This window comes from Buteo buteo, chromosome 18 (assembly GCF_964188355.1).
Source record: "Buteo buteo chromosome 18, bButBut1.hap1.1, whole genome shotgun sequence".
Classification (NCBI taxonomy): domain Eukaryota; kingdom Metazoa; phylum Chordata; class Aves; order Accipitriformes; family Accipitridae; genus Buteo; species Buteo buteo.
Window position 1 is genome coordinate 29,606,412 of NC_134188.1, and position 22,438 is coordinate 29,628,849.

General features: G+C 47.0%; 1 protein-coding gene and 1 pseudogene across 1 annotated transcript; both read right to left on the reverse strand.

Annotated features, from left to right (window-relative positions):
- Positions 1-12,420: 12,420 nt before the first annotated feature.
- On the reverse strand, positions 12,421-13,380 carry LOC142041624 (olfactory receptor 52B2-like). The gene has a single exon (XM_075050621.1). The coding sequence runs from the start codon at positions 13,378-13,380 to the stop codon at positions 12,421-12,423; it is 960 nt and encodes a 319-aa protein (XP_074906722.1).
- Positions 13,381-20,148: 6,768 nt separating this feature from the next.
- Positions 20,149-21,873, reverse strand: LOC142041625 (ubiquilin-1 pseudogene; annotated as a pseudogene).
- Positions 21,874-22,438: the final 565 nt, after the last annotated feature.

The window sequence follows — 22,438 nt, forward strand, 5'->3', positions numbered from 1 at the left end:
TGCTTTCCCTGGCCGATGGAGAATACCTGGGTGAATGGATCAGGTATCCTGGTATCACCTTGTCAACATCTACCCAACACTTCCAAACAGAGTGGTTGCTGTATGGTTGCTTTACTGGTACGCCATAAGTACTCTCAAATCATGAAGCTATGATGGCCATGTTATAAAGCCATGTAGATGTGCACTCACTCTCCCCATGTAATGAGCACACCTTCCATCACTCCTGCCTCCACATGTCTGATACACACTTTAGCAGGATGAAATACTGTGCAGCAGACTTTAGATGGTTAATTCTCCAAAGAATGCCCTGTCTGGTAAAACCTATAAGGCATATGTGTTCCTGCTTTTAAGTTATTTTAATGACGTAGCTAATACCTTTGTATACTTTAAGCAAGAAAACCAGATTAAGTGTCTCTGAGATGCCATCCCAACGATGGCAGATATATGAGAAGGGTTATACTGAAGCAGTTACCAACCTTGATTTTCAAGGATAGAAAGTTAAAATGGAAAACAAGTTTTTATAGTTGAAACCTGTAATGTCCTTAAGAGTAAACATGCTTCCAGTCTGAAGAATGAGCACTGGGTGTATCCAGCGTCCTGCACCTGAAGTATGTAACTGCACAAATTTATCTTAGAATTGTAACCTAATAAAAGAGTTTCTTCTGGAAAGCTGTGCATACTCATTAATACAGCTGGGAGTTGTGGCAGTGTTGCCATAAGTCCCCTGAAGCAGACAGACTCCCTGATGTCTGTGGCATTATGCAGGGGCACATCAACGAGTGTCTGGATGAGGGCTTGACTCCATACGTGTTTTGTTGGAGAACTGTCTCCCTTTATTCAGTCTCCCTCAGTACGTTAAATGTGCCAGCGCAGAATGAATTTACACAGTTCAGCTAACTGGCTCAGAGCCTTAATGTCTACTTATATCAGGTTTCTCCAGCCCTTGTCCCATGGAGTTTTTAAAATTTCCAAGGACTGAGGTCCCACCCCCCATGAGGAAGAATTTTTCCTTTATTGTCAGTTGTACCCATCCTCTTGTCTTGTCATCTCTGATGAGTTTGACTCCATTTTATCTGTAATCTCTTTCAGGTGTTGGAAGACTTTAATTAGAAACCTCTTTTGCTGCCTTTTCTTCTGGTTAACAAACCCCAGTTGCTTCAGCCTCTCCTTATGTGTTGTGAGCTCCAGCCACCTGACCATCTTAGTGGTCTCACCTGGACTTGCTCCAGTTTATCATTACTTTTGCCTGTATGGAAGGATCCATAGCTGGACAAAGTACTCCAGATGCAATCACACACTTGCTGATTAAAGGGAAAAATCTCTTGCCTTGACCTGGTGGTTGCATTCTCACAAATGCAGTTCAGTCTACAGCTGATCTTCATTGCTGCAAGGGCACACCGAGGACTCATATCCAACCTGCCAGCCAGGCAGTCCCAGACAGGACCAATGCAGGGGCTGTTCAATCCCACATGCAGGAATTTGCAACTTTTTTATGAATCTCATGGGATGCAGTTGAGAATTTCCAGGTGCATTTTTTCACTGTTTTGACAGGGCTCAACCCCGTGAAGCGCTAGGTGCCCAGACCTCACTCAGTGGCTCATGAACGCCCCATCAGAGTTAGGTGAGTGTCAAAGCACCTTAAACAACCCACTTCTCCAGCCCACACCTCTTTCCACACTTCACATGTCCAGGTAATGAAGTTCCTCTGAAGTGGAGCAAAGTCAAATCCTGCGAGGCCCACTGTGCCCTGGGGAGGGGAGATGCTGAAACTGGCTCTGACTCCAGCTGCTCCTCTGTAGGGAGCACATTATTTCAGGCGTCTCTTGGGCACACAGACATGCATATATGCCTTAGTCACGATGACTCACACTTGATACAGAATCAAAAATGAGCAAATCTTAATTCTGGAAGAAATGATTCATTAGCATAAGATCATTATTTATTGCTATCATGATGTCGCCTAAAAGGAATGCGACAGGGTCTATTTCAATGTGTGTTTGCTCTCTACTTGCACCTGAACTGGGGAAGTTTAATAAGGTCTATTGCCCAGCAGCCAGCAGAATGAAAAGCTTGGCACCTCAAGTCCATTAAACACCTCTGAAAATCTCTGTCTAAAATGTGAAAGACACAACATTGTTAATTGGTAAGCTTCAGGCACAAAGGGGAAATGTCTCAAAGAATACTGCAAGCCGTTCTCTAGTTCTTGCATCCGTTTCAATTAAACTGGCTTTGAAATTAATAGAAGACATCTGTCTGCTTCCCTCGTACAGGCAAAATGCAGTCCTCTTGAGTGGTCACGATTTAAGCTTTCTCAGACTAAGACATCCTTGAGCTGAAGGTGGTAGCTCAAACCTCCAGGAAAAAAAAAAAAAGCAGAATAGTTAAAGGTTTGTGAGCTGCACCCACCCTACCCATCCATGTGCTGGGGAACTCCTTTGGGAACAAGCCCAGAGACCTGAGCTTACAGCCTGAAGAAGTGGCTGGAGACTGATCTGTCCCATTTGAATCCATTTCCTAGGAGAGCTTGCCCTTTTCACTCTGCGCTTTTCTGACTGTGATTCTGTGGTTTTACACATCTTCCCCCTTTTCTAATGACAGCTTGACCTGTGTATGTGTTTTGTTTCCACAGAGCAGCTTTTGCAACCACTGCTTATCGTGACAGCCCTCAGCATCACCATCTTCCAGCCTACCCAGCTGCACCTCTGATGGATGGAGCAGCGTGTAAGAATGACAGCAGAGACATGCCTCAGTTTAAACAGCATCTTCTTTTCTAAGTACCTAGGCTGATGAACAGATTAACTCTTATCTTCAAAGTGCAGAAATTCCTGGTGATTTAGGGTGGATTAATGTTATGGTACTCAAACAGAAACACTGCTCAGTGATCCAAAGCTGAAGACAGACCCGAGTGCTTTTTTGAAAACCAGCATATATGAAAACTTTTCAAGCTGAGTACCAGAACAATGAGGTACCAAACATTTCTAGTAACTTTTGAACATTTAGGCCATTATATGACCACAGAGAGCATTAAAACCCAGCAATAATAACAAAATCTGGGACTTCAGGAGATGAATTCTGCACCTTCTGTGCTTTGCCTGACACAGGGGCTGCTAAGTTCAAACATACAGCTGCTGTATGCTCACGTATCTTCAGTTTCTCCACACATAATATCACTGGAAATAAAGTCAGAATACACCAAGATAACAGGTAGAGACAACCTCCAGTTACTGCAGTGTCTGGAGACTGCGATGTCTATAGGGTGAGCCTAGAGTCCAGGCTTACAGAATGGCAGGTACCCAAGGGAAAAGACCCAGAAAGAGTTAACACCTGCTCTGGGACTAGATTCATGGGAAGGGGGGGATTTTACACATGGAAACACCAGGCTCTCCCAGAGTTCCCATTAGACTCCAGTCCCCAAGGTGTTGTTGCAAGGATGTTATGAATGTGAGAGTCACCAACCTGAGCGATGGTGTCTGAGAGGCCAGGTCAGCTGGTTACTCAGGTTTATTTCTTGCGTAATGACTGCAACAGCCAAATCACCCGTGGTAGGTGAGACAGGGAGCTTGATTTATTGGCACTTCTAATTCTGGCTTCTAACAGGAGTTAGGAGCACTCCAGCTGTGAGATGGTCTTTCTTTGTTTTTAAAGCTTATAATCAGGACACAACAAAATGGGTTTACCTTTCATCAGGAAACTTTTTCCTAGTCCAAACTGCAGGTGGGTGCCTTGCTTTCATTTCTCTGGGAGGGTTTGTTTAAAACTAACTATCCTCCCCTCTTTTCAGCTTTTTAGTGTCTGCCAGGTGAACCATCCTGGGAAAATGCAGTGCAGCCTTGCAAAGCCAGCAAACCTCTCCAGTCCTTTTAGACTGAAAAAACAGAGGTCAGTCTGCAGAAGAGGCATGGTCTACCCAGTACAACGCTTCCTCATCCAAGGAATTAGAAGTCAGGTTATGCTCCAGGGTCTTTTCCCCTCCCTGCTCTTGAGACCTACACTGCTGGACTGTTTTCACGGTCAGGTGAAGGACGGACGGAGCTGGGGCTCGCTCCGTGGGTGGAGAGCAGGCATGTGTGGTGCAGCGGGAGGGTGGGAGCAGAGGCCCCAGCTCCTCTTTGAAGGGTATCCTCAGAATGATCTCCAGGCAACAGACCTAAACCGTCTGGGATTTAGGAGTGCAACTTTGGAGGGGTTCAGGTAATTCAGCCCAGACCCTTTCTGTCACAGAGAACCACAGGCCATAAGAATGAGATTGCATCCCACCTTGCGATTTTTGCCCCTACTACTCCACTGGGACGCTGTCCCTAACCAAGAGAGGAGAGAGAGTTTGTGATTCTCACTTACAACAGTCCCATCAGTCAATAGTTTTGTACTGCTCCTGCCTGGGTGGGTAAGTGGTGAGCAGACAGGGTCTATGCATCTTCATGCAGAGTTCGTCTTACAGAGACGTAAACCCCGTCGCGCTGTCCTGAACTCCTCTGGCCCCCCATGGAAGGGGCAGGAGGCACGTGGCTGAGCAGTGCAGGTCATCAGCCACCGGCTGGTGTAAATCTGCCTCAGGACCCCGACCCCCAACTCCTTGCACGGTGTTAAGCAGCAGAATTGGAGGACCCCGTCAAATGCCCGTGGGTGTCATCAGCCCTTGAGACACAGATGACCCGCGCAGCCCCACGTGCTGCGCCCAGCCGGAGCTGCCTGCGAGGAGGGGCTGCGCGAGCCAGGGGCTGCGGGCACGCGTCCTGCCGGGGGGGCGGCGGCGGCGGCTGGGGGGGAGCGGGACTCTCGCCCCTCTCCCCGTCCCACCGGGAGGAGATCGCATCCTTAAGAGCAGCCACTCTCGAGACTTGGATGACTTCACTGGGCTGCAGTTTGCAGTCATCCCTCTAATTGGGCTTCCAGTAAACCCTTGTGTCTAACCAGCCTGCAAACTTCTCTTGGTCTTTAGACTCAGCCATTAGACAATAGCATTATCTGCATTTCTTTCTATATTGCAGGGATCATTCGGGTTTAATGTGTATTTCATCACTACTTTATACTCTTGAATACTGGGAGATTTGAAATACTACAGCTGCCTTGCACATCAAATCAATGTAAACACAATGAGAATATGACAAGAGAAGATGAATGTTGGTAGTAAGTTATTAAACAATATTTCCTGTATGATTTCTAGAGCCAGAATGTATTTGTTTATGTATTTTTATTACATTACCTGAGAGGCTGCATTTAAAAATTCAGAGTGGCATACTACCCAGGAAATTGATATCTGTTGCACACCATTTTCTCCTCCTCAGTGGAAGACATTTCTTATTTTGTTGCCCAAGATGTTGAATGTGTGATGCCAGCTTTTATGTCTTTCCTTTACACAGTGTGTAAAGTGCATTAAACATACAACACATAAAATGTGTTAAAAAAGAGAAAAGAAGGAAAAATGAAAAATATTGTTACATTGCCTATTAGGTAGCAGATCTGAAGGAAAAATTGGCTTTTCACTTCACAGAGCAGAATTTTGTAATTTGACAAAATATAAACTAAAATAGTTTAACACAAAGCTTGTTTGGACTTCATTTTCTGAAAAAAAGAACTCTGGAAACATTTAAAGTAGCCCAAAATACTTGATTTCACTTGCACTTATAAGAAATTGCAGCATCATAAATAATGTCAGTAGGAGAACTTCTTAAGGTGGTCTGTAGTAGGTGATTTCAGCCTTCTTCCCTTAACCATTTAATATACTTTGAAGGATACTTGGATCAACTTCCTACCATTCCTAGAGACTGCAGAGAAGTAAACTGCTGCACAGTGCGCACAACCGTGCTCGTTATCAGCACCATTTGTGAATTGCTCCGGTCTTATGTCCATGATCTATGGTATCTAATCTAGTCTTCACGACGAGCAAGGCAGTTGTTGCTTTTGCATTTGGCATGCACAGTGTCCCACCTTCCTGAAATAGCAGGAAACTCTGTCCCTGCCCACCTCACAGTCATTTACATCCTGGCATCAGCTTATACTACCATATGGTCCACAGAAAGAAAAACAGCCTTTTACATTTGTGAGGAAATGTTCAAAATCTGCAGGACACCTTTGTGAGAAGAAAGTCGAAATCCTGATGCTGCTCAGCCAGACCTGCTGGATGTCACCTGTCCTTCCAAAAGCACAAGACCAGAGGTAGCTGTTGTAAATTATAAATGGTCTTTACAAATAAACAGTTTGCTTTACTTCTGCATTAAGACTGCTTCTCTTTCCTAGGGATCCAGCATCTGGCACCTTGGGATGGTAATGTCCTAAATCACTCAGACCTTTTGTGCAACTGAAGTGCTCCAGGAGCCACAAGTACCAAGGAAGGCTCCTCCAAGCAGCAAACAGCACAGCCTGGACCACTTACCTGCAGTGCCAAGCCCACTGGATACCACGTGCACTAACAAAAGCATCATTTCCTTGATATTTGAGTCATCAATCCTTGTTCCTGAGCTGGCTCAATCCAATTGCAAACCGCTTTCTGCAGTAGGTATTCATATTTGCAACAATGACTGATTTACACAAGAGAGTTGCACTGATTTTCAAAAGCATTCCTTGGGATTACTGTGCCTCCCCATTGCTGCCACAGCAGAGCCTCGTGTCTAAATAATGAGCTGCCGGGTTTTGCAGTGTTGTGTGCCACTGTTCCACCTGCAGTCAAACACCGATCACCAAGGACATTACGCTTTCCCTGCCAGCACTTGGTAATTAAACAATATATGACTGTCTTGTTTGCAATTAATTTCTCCAGCTTTCTTTGTGTCAAGGGCTGGGAAACCTAAGGATTAAATGTCCCTATGCCTGGTATAAAGTCCTGAAAACCGCAAGATTTTTTCCAATAAACTGCATGAAGGAAATCCCTCTTCCATATGGCACATCAAAAGACAGTTTGACCTTTTCTGTGTCCTTTAGCAGATAGTAAACTGGACCAACTCAGGGTTATATTTGTTATTGTGCCGTTGAGGTTGTGGGCACAGAGGTAAAGATGCAGACCCAGAAGCATAGATGTGAATCAAATTACTTGCTTGCTTGCATACAAAGCAGCAGGCAACTCATTGAAAAGCAGACATTTCCAACTATGGCAAATTAAGCCCTACTGAGGCAGACTAAGACTGCTGACAGAAATTGCACTGTGCATTCAGCCTTTCTAAAATCAGGAAAGCTTCTTTTGCAATGGGTTAATTCATCCACGTTCGAGGCAATCTCTCCCCTCTACAGGTAAGTCTGTGCACATGGATAAAAGGGCCAAGTTTTCAGGCAGAGGCTTTCCTCTCCAAACCTGAAGACAGGCAGTTCAGTTAGTATGTCTCTTACTAGCACAGCTTTTTTGATGGTTTTCTAATCATGTTTCAATCTCAGTCTTGCAGCCCTTTGCACAGCACCTGAAGTTCTGAACTTTGTGTCTTGCATTTGCTCTCTGCTCCCTCCATGCCCAACAGTCGCTGGTAACTCTGCATTTACAGTCACATTATCTTTTTGTTCCTCCATTGCTAAACCCCATCATTTACACCAATGAAACAAGGGAAATTCATAAGGAAATCATCAGGATAATATCTCAAAACAACATCTGGGCTTGCCCCGACCAGCCTCAATCAGCTGCCCCCCCCACCCCCTTGAGGGGGGGGCTGCGAACCCCACGAGCTGTACCTGGACAGCTGCTTGATGGTGAAAGCTGCTCTCTTGTGGGTGCTCTGGAGATGTCAGCAGCAGTTCAGAGACCCCTATGATCCCATCCCGTCCCTGTAGGTTTTTCTCAGTTTCTGATTTCAGTGGATGTCTCTGCCCATATTCCCTGTGCCAGCAACCCAGTCCTCCCTTTCCCACCAAGAGGCTTTGTGCATTCCTTCACTCCAAGGGCTCAGTGATGGTCTGAAGTCTTCCTTATAACCTGGACCTGGCCACCTAATGTTGGTGTAACACAGGATCTTGCCCTTTCGTCTCTCTGGGCTCCCACTACATTTAGGATCTTGTCCGCTGTAAAGCACGGTGGTCCTTCCCCCTTCTTTGAGTATTGGCACTAACAAAATCTTCAGCATTTGCAACACTCACATCTCCTTCCCTAAGTGTCAGCACATGCTGCCTGCTGGCTTGCACTACCCTGTATGGCCTTTTGACAAGAGCACTTTCATCTTTGTGGTGCAGGTCTGGTTATCCCCAGTCCCATCATCATCAGCCAAGAGGAGTTCGCACCCAGCATGGCAATGACTAAAGGCTGATTCCTGCAAGAGGATTTGCATGAGAGAGGGGAGCTTTCTCAGGAGAAGGCTTGCCAAAGGGTCAGAGCTGCTAGCGCTGCCCAGTGCAATGCGTCCTCCAAGTGCAGAACAAGTGCCACATGCTGCTTCTTGCAGGCACATCCACTGCCCTTGGACAGCAGCCCCAGGCTTTCTGTGCTCTTCCCATGGCTCTCAGCATTTCCTTAAGGGTTTCAAGTTTACCCGATGGTGACAGGGCCATTTCTGTCTGCAGTGTGCAGATGACGTGCAGTGCAGAGTTGTTGTTCTGTCCCTCCTGGAGCAAATGTCCACAGTAAGTTTTGTGGTGACCTGGGGTGGGCAAGTGGGATGTGGTGGGAGCCAGGTGCAGTGAGCAAGGTGGTCCTTCCTGAGCTGTGCCCCAGAGAAGAAACTTTTTGACTTCCCAGCACACTAGTGAATAGTTCAAAGCTGTGCCAGGGGAAGTTTAGACTGGACATTAGCATTTCTTTACCAAGAGGGTGGTCAAACACTAGAACAGGCTTCTTAGAGAGGTAGTCCATGTCCCAAGCCTGTCAGTGTTTAAGAGGCATTTGGTCAATGCCCTTAACAACATGCTTTAAATTTTGGTCAGCCCTGAAGTGGTCAGGCAGTTGGACTAGATGATCATTGCAGGTCTCTTCCAACTGAAACTCTCTGTTCTATTCTATTCTAGTAAAACCCAGGAGATAGCAGAGTGGTCTGCTAGGACTATGATGCTGAGAGCCCTCCAGCTGAGCAAAGTACCAGCAAAGTCTTTAGAATCATAGAATCATAGAATAGTTTGGGTTGGAAGGGACCTTTCAAGGTCATCTAGTCCAACCCCCGCTGCAAGAAGCAGGTACAACTTCAACTAGATCAGGTTGCTCAGAGCCCCGTCCAACCTGACCTTGAATGTGGCCAGGGATGGGGCATCGACCACCTCTCTGGGCAACCTGGGCCAGTGTTTCACCACCCTCATCATAAAAAAATCTCTTCCTTATATCCAATCTGAATCTCCCCTCTTTTAGTTTAAAACCATTACCCCTTGTCCTATCAGGGACAGAACCTATTAAAAAGTCTGTCCCCAAAATGAGCATCTGGCAATGAGCCTCTGTGATTGATGTATCCTGAGTCTTGTTTCGAGTCCAAGACAAAACTAATGGAGATAACAAAACAAAATCATATTTTACTTTTTATAAGCACTTCCATTTGCAGCATCACTTTCCAATCAGCCTGTTCCGACGTTGCCTGCCCTGTGTGCTCCCTGGAAGATGAACTGAACCAGAGGTAGGCACTCCCAGGGCTAAACTGTCCGATATCGACAGCCAAGCCAGGCTGATGTAAACCTGGCTTTGGTTAGACACAGCCCAGAGCTGTGAGCAGAAGTATGCTGCATGACACATGTAAACTGAAACACATCTTCAGTTTGGTAACTGCTATAGAAAGTAATTATGGACTAAGTAGAAATAGGGCATCATTTATCTTAGTGTTGGCTCCGGACCTATTCCAATTTAGCAGGCATCTGGATGAGCAAGATTGCTCTCCCACGCACAGAGCTACGCACCTCACTGAGGGAGCTGGGATTGGTGTTTCTTGAAGTGTCAATAGCGTTGCAAATTAAGGGCCAGGGTTTGATTTCGCCTGAGTTTTGACCTCTATTGATTCAAACCACTAGTAGAGTGGAGATGGGAGTGGATTTGCATTCATTTGCTGAAGCAGTGCTGGTGACCCAGGGACCCCAGTGATGTTTCGTCACGTTGCTCCATAGGTCCAGGATCAGTGGGATCCCGCTGGTGACACCCTGCCAGGCCACCCACGTACTTCACTCACTCGGGAAATGCAGGAAATCATTCCTCCTGAACATTTCTGCAGGGGCTGTTTGGTCAGTGACACAGCTGTATCTACTGGCAATTAGACTGCCGCAGGTTCACCAGCTGAATTTAAAGGGGTTTATTGATCAGCAAAGTGTTGTTTATTCAATTTTCCAGCCATCCTGGAAAATGGGACCTTTATTATTCTCAAAGGAGCAATCTTCAGGACAGGACACGTGTTCCTAAAACAAATCTACTGCAAAATATCAGCCCAGATTTGACACATACATGCAAAGAGATTATTGTGTTTTATATGAAGATGGCAGACATGCAGAATTTTCAGCACAAATTAAACCCAAATTAGCGGTTTGACCTAATGCAGCTCAAACATTAGAAACCAAAGCCGAACTTAGATTTGTTTTTTACCTCAAAACTATACAGAATCAGTGATTCCTGGCAAAAAGAAATTCATCATCTCTGTTTTACGCAGGAACCGGCAACAATGCTGTAAATGTGCCATTCATTGAGTGTTGTAGCACTAGTTTCTTTCTCCCTGGCAGCTTTTGTGACTGTCCTGGATCATCTTCACAGCAATTTTGCAAGGTTAGGAGCCAAGTGAGACTTGATTGGTTTTGGAACTGAGATGGTTTCTTTTTTAATTATTTGTTGGGGATTTGTTGTGGGATACGTAGCAAAACAAGGAATGTCAAGATCTGCACCAACAGAAAAGAAAGATATTAAGTGCTAAAACAAGAGTTTGGGGACAGTTTTCATTACAACAAATCAGGCTTAAGGCAGGGCAGCTGCTGGATTTAGATGGTTTCTCAGCCACTTGTTTAGCACTGACTATCCCTTGTGCTGTAGAAAATTTTCAGAAAAAAAGCATTTCTGTGCAGTGAAGCAAGACCTAGGCAGCAGAACAGATGCACTTTAAAGGGTCTTTAGATATCTTTCATCAACAGCCAAGATCTGAGGTGCCTTCAGAGGCTTTTGAGGATCTAAGTCGATCTACATTAGCTGTGGTTTTGGTCCTTCCTATTTTGTGTATGACCACCGACTGCCAGTTGTCTGATCCACTCTGTGGGCATCAGAGGCAAGTGCATCACAGCTTCAGACTAGTTGGGGCAGGAAGGCACCTCTGGAGGTCATCTGGGCCAGCTCCTGCTCAAGCAGGACCACCCAGAGTCAGTTGCCCAGGACCATGTCCAGACAGAGTTTGAATATCTCCAAGGATGGAGACTCCACAACCTCCCTGGGAAACCCGTGCCAGTGCTTGGCAAGCCTCACAGTAAAAAGTTGTTTACTTGTGTTTAAAAGGAATTTCCTGTATTTCAGTTTGTGCCCACGTCGTTCTACTGTATCATTGGACACGACTGGAAAGAGTCTGGTGCCCTCATCTTCATTCCTTCCTATCAAGTATTTATTTATACACATTGATAAGATTCCCCAAGCCTTTTCCTCTCCAGGCTGAACAGTCCCAGCGCTCTCAGCCTCTCCTCACAGGAGAGGTACTCCAGTCCCTTCATCATCTTGGTGGCCCTTTGCTGGACTCAGTCCAGTATGTCCATGTGTCTCTTGTGCTGGGAAGCCCAGAAATGGACACAGTACTCCAGGCATGGCCTCACCAGTGCTGAGCAAAGGGGAAGGATCCTCTCCATCACTGGTCTTCCTGTTTGCAACCCCAGCAGAGACTGACACTTCTAGAGCCAAACGTACAGCTGGAATGCCTGATCTGATGCCTCTGAAGAATCCCCCCCCTCTATTATAACCTATCATTTTATTAAAAAATAAATGGTTTCAGGTGTACTTTCGGGAATAGTTTTTCACCTACATGTTTACTCAAAGTATGGTCAAATAATATAGTTAAGGAATAAAGAGACCCCATGCATGCTAACATGCAACACTTGCTTTTATTTCTGTGTTATTCCTTTTGGAGACTTTTTCAATACTATGAATTTTAATAAAGAAACAATTCCAAAATGAACTCCATTACACACCTGTGATTCAGAAGAACCAGTTGATTACATATCTTTTCACCTGACTCCAGAGAAAACTGCTGAGATGTAGATTTATTGTCACATTACAGTGAAAGCTGCCTGCCTCCACCTTGTAGGGGATTTCCCACAAGTGACCTATCTGGGGTAGGTTCTCCTTTCTTTGATCACTCTCCTTCCACCGCCCATTAGAGATCCTGACTTTTGTCTTTGTCTTACATTTTCTACAAAGTGTTGGGGAAAGTGATGCGGGGATGTTGGGTGTTCTGTATTTGACTGTGATAGCAGAAGACTTAGGCATACTGCGTGAAACAGTACAAAGAGAGTATTTGGGGTGGGGAGGTTGGAGTCCCACCAAGGTGTTCATCACTTTCTGATAGTGACATCTCACTCTTATCCTTGCAGCAAATGACTCTTGGGGCAGATGAACACTTTCACGACCTTCTTTTTTATCTGTTGTGTCCGCACACCATACACCACAGGGTTCAGCAGTGGGGGGAAGAGCACATACAGGTTGGCCAGTATAATGTGGACATGGTGGGGAATTTCTTGACCAAAGCGGTGTGTTAGAACAGTGAAGAAAGCAGGAATATAGAAAAGTAATATAACACAGACATGAGAGCCACAGGTGTTGAAAGCCTTGTGACGGGCAGTCCTAGAAGGGAGTCTGAATAATGCCAGAAGAATTAAGATGTAGGAGACAGTAATGAGTACAACATCTACCACTACTGCTGCAAAAGGCACTGCAAGGCCATACAAAATATTGATGGAGATGTCGGCACAGGCCAGCCGGGCGATGCCCATGTGCTCGCAGTAGGTGTGCGGGATGACGTTGTGCCCACAGAATGGCAGCCTTTTCAGAAGAAATATACACGGGAAAATGATGCAGAAACTTCTCAGCAAAGCCACCAGCCCAGTTTTGACAACGGCTGACTGGGTCAGCACTGCCGCATACCGCAAGGGGTAACAGATGGCAACAAACCGATCAAATGCCATGGCCAGCAGGATCACCGACTCTGCCGAGAAGCTGAAATGCAGGAAGAACATCTGGGTCAGGCAGGCGCCAAAGGAAATCTCACCGGCACTGAACCAGAACAGAGCCAGCATCTTGGGCACAGTCGTGGTTGACAGCATCAGGTCAACGATGGCCAGCATGGACAGGAAGAGGTACATGGGCTGGTGGAGGCTACGTTCTGTCCTTATGACAAACAACATGACACCATTTCCTAGCAGGCCCGCCAGATACATGGAGCAGAACGGGATCGAGATCCAGATGTGTGACTTCTCCATGCCTGGGATGCCAGCCAGGATGAACGTTGCTGGTGTCATGCTGGTAAGGTTGAATGGTGGCATGTTTCACCTGAAAGCAAAGGCAGAAGACACTGCAGAACATTATTTTAGATGCTTAAGCTCTTCCATCACTACCAAATGCCTTGTATCACCTTCTCTGATCTGCTAATAGCCACAGCCAGAGGTAAGAACCCAAATTATGAAGATGCGTGGTCTGCAATGTGTTGCAGCATGTACTTACACTCCTACTATGTGTAAACCACAATGTCCAAATTTTCTCCTCATTTGATTTTAACACAATGTAAGTGTATTTTTCTTCCAAGTACTTTCACTGAGACCAGAGTGTATGGAGACAGAATCAACCTTTATTGCACAAATACCTTAAATTGAACTTCTATAAGTCCAGAGCAGAAGCAAGTCAGGCAACAAGAGAGGAAAGGTCAAGTGTTTGCAGGGATACACAAAATGTTCTCAGACATCAGAAACTGCAGAGGGGATAACTGGGAGCTTTAAGGTACCTGGACTCACACTAGGTTAAGAGAACAAAATTAGCTCTAGGTTTGAAGTTGGCTGCCCATGTTCCTTCCTTTTCTCCAAACTTCTCTCTCCCTTTCCTTTTGGTTCTGGGACCACTTGCTTTGAACCTCTTTTTCAGTGCAAATCCAGCCGAAATAAAATCTAACCAGGCACTTGGAAAGACCTTTGTGTCAGCGGAAAACCTGTGTGAGACGGCGTTCCCCCACCAGCCAAAGAAAGGATGCACTGCTGCCCTGGAGATGTCTAAAGAGCACTGGAGGCTGGATCAGACCCAGGCTCACACAAGTTAAAATGGTATGCAACTTTTTTTCAGCACCTTCTGCAATAACAGTCAGCTCTTAAAAATCAAAAATCAAAATAGGAGTTACCCATAATGCAGCCGAGATGAGAAAGTGACACAAGTACTTAAAAACAAAACTGTGAGGTTGCTGCATACTGAAATATTGACTCCATGTATTAGCAATTGTATTTTAAACAACAGATTTGATTCCCTGTTCACACTCAGTGAGAGACACAGTTCACATCTAAAATATCCTGAACCAAGAAAGTCCAAGGAGCCTGCTCCATAGAAACAAAACATGACAGTGGACTGTCTTTAAAAATAAATTTAGTCAAAATAATAACTACCTAATTCTGTAAATTATTTAAAACAATTCAGTATAAACATTGGATGAAATAAAAATATATGTGATGTATTAAAAGACAAAATATTATTAATGCTGATAACATATGTATTCTATTCTGCCGTAACAAAAGCTAGTCATCTCTTGCAAAATGCAAATGTTAAACTGCAAATAAACAAGGATTCACTGCACCTGCAGGTGGGAATCTCAGTGGAACCAGGAGCTCTGCACAAGAGGAGCCTCTCGGCATTAGACACCTTCCTCCATAATCTAATTGCCAATGTAAAACTGTGTGAATACAGATACAGCTCTAAGAATGCATCTCCTACAGCTACCCCTGAGCAGTCCCTTGGATTCTTCTTTCCTAAAATCTTTTAATCCTAATCTAAACTAAAAGCTATAACCTAGAAAAAAAATCACATTCCTACAGAGCTGCCTAGGATTACAAAAGGGTCTGCACAAGTCTGTTGGCATCACTGTAGAAGGCTTCAGCTGTGAGCACCTCTGAAGCCTGCAGCTGCAAGCATCTCATCCCAGGGGGGCAGCCTCCCCCACAAATAATCAGCCTTCAGAAGAGAGGTTAGGGAAACAAAAACCGGGTGGGAGAGAAAAGTTTCCTTGGTGATTCATTGTCTTCTAACAAGAGAATGAAAATAATAGAAATATTTCTCTTGCATGGCCTGAGCACGTCGGCAGCCCTCCCGAAGGAGCAAGCTGTGGGATGCTGCAGGTGACTCGGGTGAGCTCTCCACGCTGGCATTGCCTCCCTGTACATCACCCTGTGCGTGGTTTACTCCTGCCTGTTTGTGCTGCCCTGCTGTCTTTAACTCAGCAACCCCAGCTCTCAAAAATACATAATCTCTATTAGAGAGTGGCTGATCTCACAGGTCAGCAAGGGAAGGCTCTTCACACGATTATTGTCAATCGGGAATTTGGCACCTCTGCACCAGACTCTCAACGTCCTAGAGATACTTCTGGCCCCAAATCCACAACACAAAGAGCTCGCCCGATCCCTGACCTTAAGAGGAACGTGTGTCCCTGGCTGCGCTGCAGGCAGGGGCTGCAGTGCCGAAGCCGGGGTGGTGGGGGGCACTTGTACCTCTCTGCAGGATCCCAGGGAATGGAGGAATCGCCGTACCCTGCTCAGCAGCTCCGTAAGTGCCCTGCGGCTGAGGAGACGTGCCCTGGGATGTCATCCCCCCAATCCTCCAGCCCCACCTTTGCACCACACACACATTATAAGCATAACACTCTCCACAGACACACTCACAGGTCCCCAGTGTGCGGCTCTGTGCCTGGCCTGCCTCCCTTCCCACCAACTGCACAATTATACCCGCGCTGCTTTGCACCTCCTGTCCTTGGGGCCCTGGTTGGACTGACGTGATGTAGCTTCAGGTTGTGGCAAGACATAGTCAAGCTTTGGAAAAATAGGCGTCCTAAAAAAAGCAGTCTGACTTATCAAAAGTGCCGAGCATCCAGACGTACAAACTCGATGCAATTACTTTTGCAAATATCTTAGCATATAAGTATAAATAGCAATCCATGTTTTGAATAGATTATTGAGCACGATACATAACGGTCTTGGTGATTAATGCAATAAAAGGAATTTGGAAGTTTCCCCATAGCAATGAGAGCAGCAGTCTGTGGGCTGGGCTGCTCTAGGGGATGGAAGAAAGAGTTTGGGGCTTAGGAGCCCTCCTTGGATGAATGACTGGACACTGCCCCCAGTTCCCAGGTCAGTCGGTGACCACCCCTCCCTTCAGCCCCTCAGGAATCTCACCATATATAGGGCTAGAAATAAATTAGCCTGTAGAAACTATTTTCTGCAGGCTGAATCATTTCAGTACAAATTAACCTCCGAGCAGAGGCAGCTGTGTATGTCACAGGCTCAGCAGCACACCCACACCTGAAGAAACACAGGAAGATTTTGACCATAAAAAAATAATTCCACAAGAGCAATTGTGGAGCACAGCATTCAACACGCATAAAACCCACAAGGTTCAAGTCCCACTGTGCTAAGGCTTGTTTCGGATTGCTACACAAAGTGAGACACGATGCCTGGCTGTGTCAGAGCTCAGGGCCAGTACAGGTTGCCCAGAGAGCTGCAGGATGGATCGATGCTGCAGTGGCTTCGCTGCTTCAGGCACCTAGAAAAGCACAGTTAGTGCTATTAAGGGTGACACTGGTCAGAAGATATTCATTGCCTTGGCCAGGCTGGAGAGGTGTGCCTGGAATTGTCCACTGCTGCTGCCTGTGCCAGGGAAGGAGCCAGTGCCAGGGAACACGGGTGGGCACTGAAGCTCAGCCATCTGTACAAATAGGTGATACAGCTTTTCCCAGGGAGGTTGCAGCCAGCAGACTTTCGAATGATGCCTGGGTGCAGGAGCTGGCAGCACCCAGGGCTGGATCAGCCCCCTGATTTGGAGGGTGGTGAGCATCCCGGACACGGGCTATTCTGTGCCTGCCAGGCCCCCAGCGGTGCTGGGCAGACCGGGCAGCCCACACGCGGCCACTGCAAGTGGGAGAGGCAGGAACAGCCCTAGAATGGAAAGCCCACCTGAAATCTGGCTTCTCTTTCCCACTTGGCAGGGACTCTCACCAGCAAGTCCCCCTAACAGCAACATCCAAACATGAAATGCTCGTCACTGCAGCTTGCTTGTTCCACGCTGGGAGGCCCAGAGTCTCCCTTGGAGCTGTTTAGCCTTAATTTCACAAGGTGAGATGAGAAAGAGGGTCAGCGATCACACGCCATGCCTCACAGCCTTGGGGAGAGGGGCTTGGGGGATAAATCTCTAGGGAGATGCAGAATCCGGGCTGTTTTTCTCCATGTGCTGGTGCACTGAAGGCAGAGGTAACATCTCATTTTACAAACCCTACCACCCATATCTTCAGGTGCCCAGACACCTTTAAAAAAGCCCAGCTCCCAGGGATGAGGACCAGCTTGCTAACAAGTTAGATACCTGAAGCTTATCAGCCCAGCTGCCTCCATGGACAAGGAGAAGAGAGAAGGATGTGAAAGCAGTGGCAGAGCTCATGCTGTCCTGCAAGCACAAAAGGTCCTTACACTCCCCACTACACGGACTTCAAGGGACCACAGTCCTCCAGCAACTGCCAAATCACACCAAAAAATCCCATACAGAAGCTGAGCAAAGTCAGGAGGTTATTTTTGTGGGAAAAAATATCTGCATTCAGTGATTTCTTCGTGTGTCGTGAGTTCCTCCCAGGTTTACCAAAATATTTATAAGAAAAAAAGTTAAAAGGAGTTTAAAGTGGCAAATTATTTTAGCACTTTTTTGCAACTGAAACCTTAAAACTGCTTGAATTTGGAACAGAAGCATTTTAAAGAAATACTTGGTTCCACCAATCGTTTGTGTGTACATGCTCCATTGATTTTTAACGCACTTTCTAAGATGCCCTATTCTCTTCCTCCTCATCTCCAGCCACTGATCTAGAGGGACACAGGTGTCTTGTAGGTCCTGTGTCACAACTGCCAGCCCCCTGTGGATGTCTCAGACGCCCAAGGGCATCTCCAGTAGTGCTGGGCTCCTCTGCATGAGATCAGAGCCATGCCAAGACCTCCACTGGCTGCAGCAGGAGGCTGGATGCACAATTCACATCTAGATCCTTACATTTTGGTGCCTACCACCCACACATGTCTCACTCCAGCATCAGCCTTGGACAAACAGCCCAGCACAGGTCACATAGGCTCTGCACACATGTTCAGCCTCATATGACTTCAGGGGCAGACTTTGTCATCTGAGTCTTCGAGCATGGCCCCAAGCAGAGGCGTTTCACAGCAGCACAACCCTGACGCATCAGTGGCAGTTTTAACCACCGGGGAAGTTTGCAAAGTCTTGACATGGTGCAGCTAACACACTCCTCAGGCCACAGCTGCTGCATGGAGACCCCAACGAACTATGATCATCACCCCCGGGAAAAACTACATCCCTGTGGCCGAGGGGAAAGGGCAGGGCTGAAGCTTTTGTCCATCAGTAAACAGAGGACATGACCAAGATCAGCTTGTCAACCGCTGCCAGAGGCTAATGCTGTCATGGGGAATTAGCTTTATCCCAGCAGGTCAGACGAAGCACGGCTGCTGGCACGTGCATAGTCCCACATGAGGTCTGCCGTGAGGGAGGGGCATTCTCCAGCCACAGTCTATTGAGCACCAAGCCCATCTCCCCAGGACCAATCCTCCAGTCACCTCCCGAACGGTGAAAAAAGGATAAAGAAGGAACAAGATGCAAAATAACAAGGAGAAAGAGGACACAAAAAGTCTGAATTTGGCATAAGAAGAACGGCTAAAGAACCATAAATGGGACAGGTGGAGGAGGAGGTGAAAGAAACAGGTAGAAAACCTCTCACTGGACATACTGTAAGGGAAGGATGCTGGAAAAGAAAATGCTTGTGGAAGGAATGAGTGGGAAACCCAGAGCAGGAAGAAGGAGTCTCAGAGCTCGGGTGGCAGGGCAGAGGGGACGGGTGAGGAGCAGGAAGGGAGGGATGTGATGGGACTGGTGGAAATCTGGACAGAGGGGCCAAAGGAAGGGGGTCTGGGCTGATCCTGACCTTGTTCACACCAGGCAGGGTTGGGAGAAGGGAAGAAGGTCCAGAGGAGCACAGCCAGCCCCAGTTGCTCCATCTCCCCTGTGGCAGCAGCAGGGCTGGCCAGGATGTCGTTTTGAGACATTACAAGCAGGTCTGCAGCAGCAAACCTTGAATGCCTAAATCACTTATCAGAGCTTGTGTTACAGAGACAAGGCTTTGAAGAGCATTATGGCTGCATATGGCACAACCCTGTTCACAGCCTCCGACTCACACACAGCAAAGCAAAAGGGGACAAGACTTGCAAAGACACTCAGCTCTGGTCCTGAGGAAGGGTCTGGAGAAGATACCTTAATCCCTAGTCCCGTGTGTGACATTGAGCAAAGCACAAAGGGTTTAGGATTTGCTAATGGGAGAAGCTCTGAACTGGCGCATGAAACTAAAAACTTCTGTGCACCAATAGGGGGGTAAAAACCAATTGTGAACATATTCAGGATGAAAATCTGACTTACAGCCATCACTGATGGTTACCATAACCCTCATGGACTTCACTCCTATAGGAGAAGCAGTGGCAGAAATGACAGATTGACTTTCAAAACAGCATTTGCTCAGTTGAGGAAAGCCTGATGCCCACAGTGACAGGAATGAGATGGCTCAGATACTCCCTGCCTCTCTTCTGTAGGGCCAGATTTAAAAAAAAAAAAGCAGCTGTGCCACTGTTTGTTTTGGAGTCCAAATGGGACGCAAGCTCATTTATCATCTGGTCTTCAGCATCTCTGGATCTCAGTTCCTAACCTGTAAAAAAGCATATTTTCCCTCTCTGGTGTCTTTTCTTGGCATGTTTTTTCCCTGCATAAACACCTGGATCACAGACTATCTGTAAAGGGGTAGCACCACATTTAGGTAGGGCCTGCCCTCACAGTTTCACAACACAGAAAGGTCCCAATGTCTACTGTTTTTGAATGCAATAAATCTTTTCAGGCAAGGGAAATTAATTCTCAGAGGTGGAAGAATGCTACAGCACACAACTTCTTAATATGCACCCTGCTGCTTTTAGTATGTGATGAGACTGAAATACAATCATCAACAAATGAGGTACTGTAACTGGTTCATTTGGACAAACCAGTTATGGTATCTTGTTTGATGATGGTGCTTTTGCCAGTGTCTCCACTGCTGCATTTATGTCTCCTTCTGCCTCAATCAGTGCCTGCAAGTTTGCACTTTGGTCCTGGAAGCCCATGGCACTGAGCTGCTCCATTTGCTTCTTAAATCTGGTCTGTGGCACCTCCTCATCCATCTCCACCTGATCATCTGCTTCATCCTCATCTGACACCAAAATTGCATCATCCTCAGACTCACTGCTTTGTGCCGAGTCATCCATGCTTTCCAGATCCACATTTGAGTCCTCCAAGCTAAGTAAAAAATCTGGTACTTCTGTTGAGAGGGTTTGTAATCCCAGCTGGACCTGGAGCAACGCCTGCAGCGCTCTGGGGTTTCTCAGCAGGGATGAAATCTCAGTGTTCTCCATTGCTGGTGGCAGCTGCTGTGCCTGTTGATCTTGAGGTGGAGAATTTCCATCACTTGATATATGAGCACTATTCAGCAGTGTTTGTGCTGGGCTGTTGGGGTTCATTAATGCACTCTCCAGGTTGTGCATGAGTTCTGGGTTTCCTGTTAGCTGCTGAACCATGCTCTGAACCTCCCCTGAGTTGGGTACCACCGGACCTGCTGCAGGACCCAAACTCAGCAAGGCAAAATGGTTGCCCATGCTGCTGCTGGCAAATTGGCCATCACAGTCATCTGCATTATCACTGTCTCTGTTGGACCACGGATCCCAAGGGTTGGGTAATGGCCTCCGGTTTTCAGTATGGGCTGGTAACCTGGCTCCACTCGGGGGTGGGTTACTGTCCAAGGAAGCAAATGGGTTGCTGCCCAGCTGTGCCTGCACATTATCCAAGATGGGCTCCTCAATTTCCCTGTACAGCTGCTCCAGAGCTGTGTACCCACCAGGGATGCTTTCGAGGTTGTTCATGGCCAAGTCGTGGTTCCTTATCATCTCTTGCATTACAGCAGGACTCCTGCAGGCCTCTAATATTTCTCTGATAGTATGTGGGTTGGTAAGAACCTGACGGATCTCGGGATTTTCTTCAGCCAGCTGCTGCATCTGAGGGTTGGACATGATGAGATCCCTGACAAGATCAGCATTGTCAAGGACATTCTGCACAAAGGTGCTCTGCACCGTCTCACTTATCAAGCTCTGCATGGACACATCTTGTTCTTGAATGCTACTCACCAAGTCCAACATGTCTGTTGAGTCCAGGCCCAGGAGATGTGCACCTGTCACCCCAAGGAGGAACCCTAGCAAAAATGCATTGTTGTTGATGGTGTTCAGATCCAGGCCTGAACTGAGGATCCTAGACAAGAGGTTCTCCATGGTCTGGGCCACTATTTTCTGGCTGGAGGTCAACAGCTCGGACAAGTTATGATGGATCAAGCATGGGTTTTGCAGATCACCTATGCTTCCCAGGTAGAATAAATTGGAATTACTGTGGCTGGGAGGTGGCATCAGGGTGGTCGTTCTTCCTTGATCTGTCAGGCTGTCCTGTGGTTTCTTTTGGGACCTGATGACCACGTGGATGCTGACCCCACTGTGAACTCCATGCTGGCTCAAAGTCTCTTGATCCTTGAGGATTTTCCCAGCAAATATCAGGACCAGCAGATCAGGGGTTGTTTTGAAACGCTTGGCAACTTCTTCCTTAAGCTCCTGGATGGTGCTGCTCTGAGCAACCTCAAACTGCTCCTTCTGCCTGAGGGTCTTCACAGTGATTTTGATGATATTTGAAGAATCCATGGTGACAAAAGGTTGACTAGTCTCCACTGCCCCTTTCCTTTTGGACACAGTGGCTCTGAGACCAGGACTGCGCTTTGGTCTGTTGAAAAGCAGAGGTGCTGGCAGAAGGTGGGAAGCAACAGTGGGCAATGGCTGCCAGGTGAAACAGGGGGGTGGCTGTTGCCCCTGCTATGGTGACAGCTGCGGGGAGGGACAAGTGACACAGGGACAAGGACTGCCTCTCCCCACAGGGCAGAACAAATGCACATACCAGCCAGATGTTGCACAGCTGCTCTGCTCGCTCACCACCCAAGCAGTCCCCCCAAGTTCCTTGTCCCGCTGTGGCCTCCTGCCCACATAGAATTGCCATGCAGCTGTCCCTGTGCTATGACATCTCCACTGATGTCAGAGTGAGCAGCAATGGCCTGGGGAGGGGGCACCTCCCTTGGAGCTGAGCTCAGGCTTCCTCGCCTCCACAGTCCCCAGCCAACCTAGTCCCTGGGGCACAGGGAGGACCATGACATGGGAAAATCCGGGAAATCTGGAAAATTTGTACCAAATAACTTCCACTCTCCACATGCCCTAT

Bases quoted from the DNA above. Each gene is read 5' to 3' on its own strand.
- LOC142041624 (XM_075050621.1), bottom strand. From the start codon at position 13,380: ATGCCACCATTCAACCTTACCAGCATGACACCAGCAACGTTCATCCTG.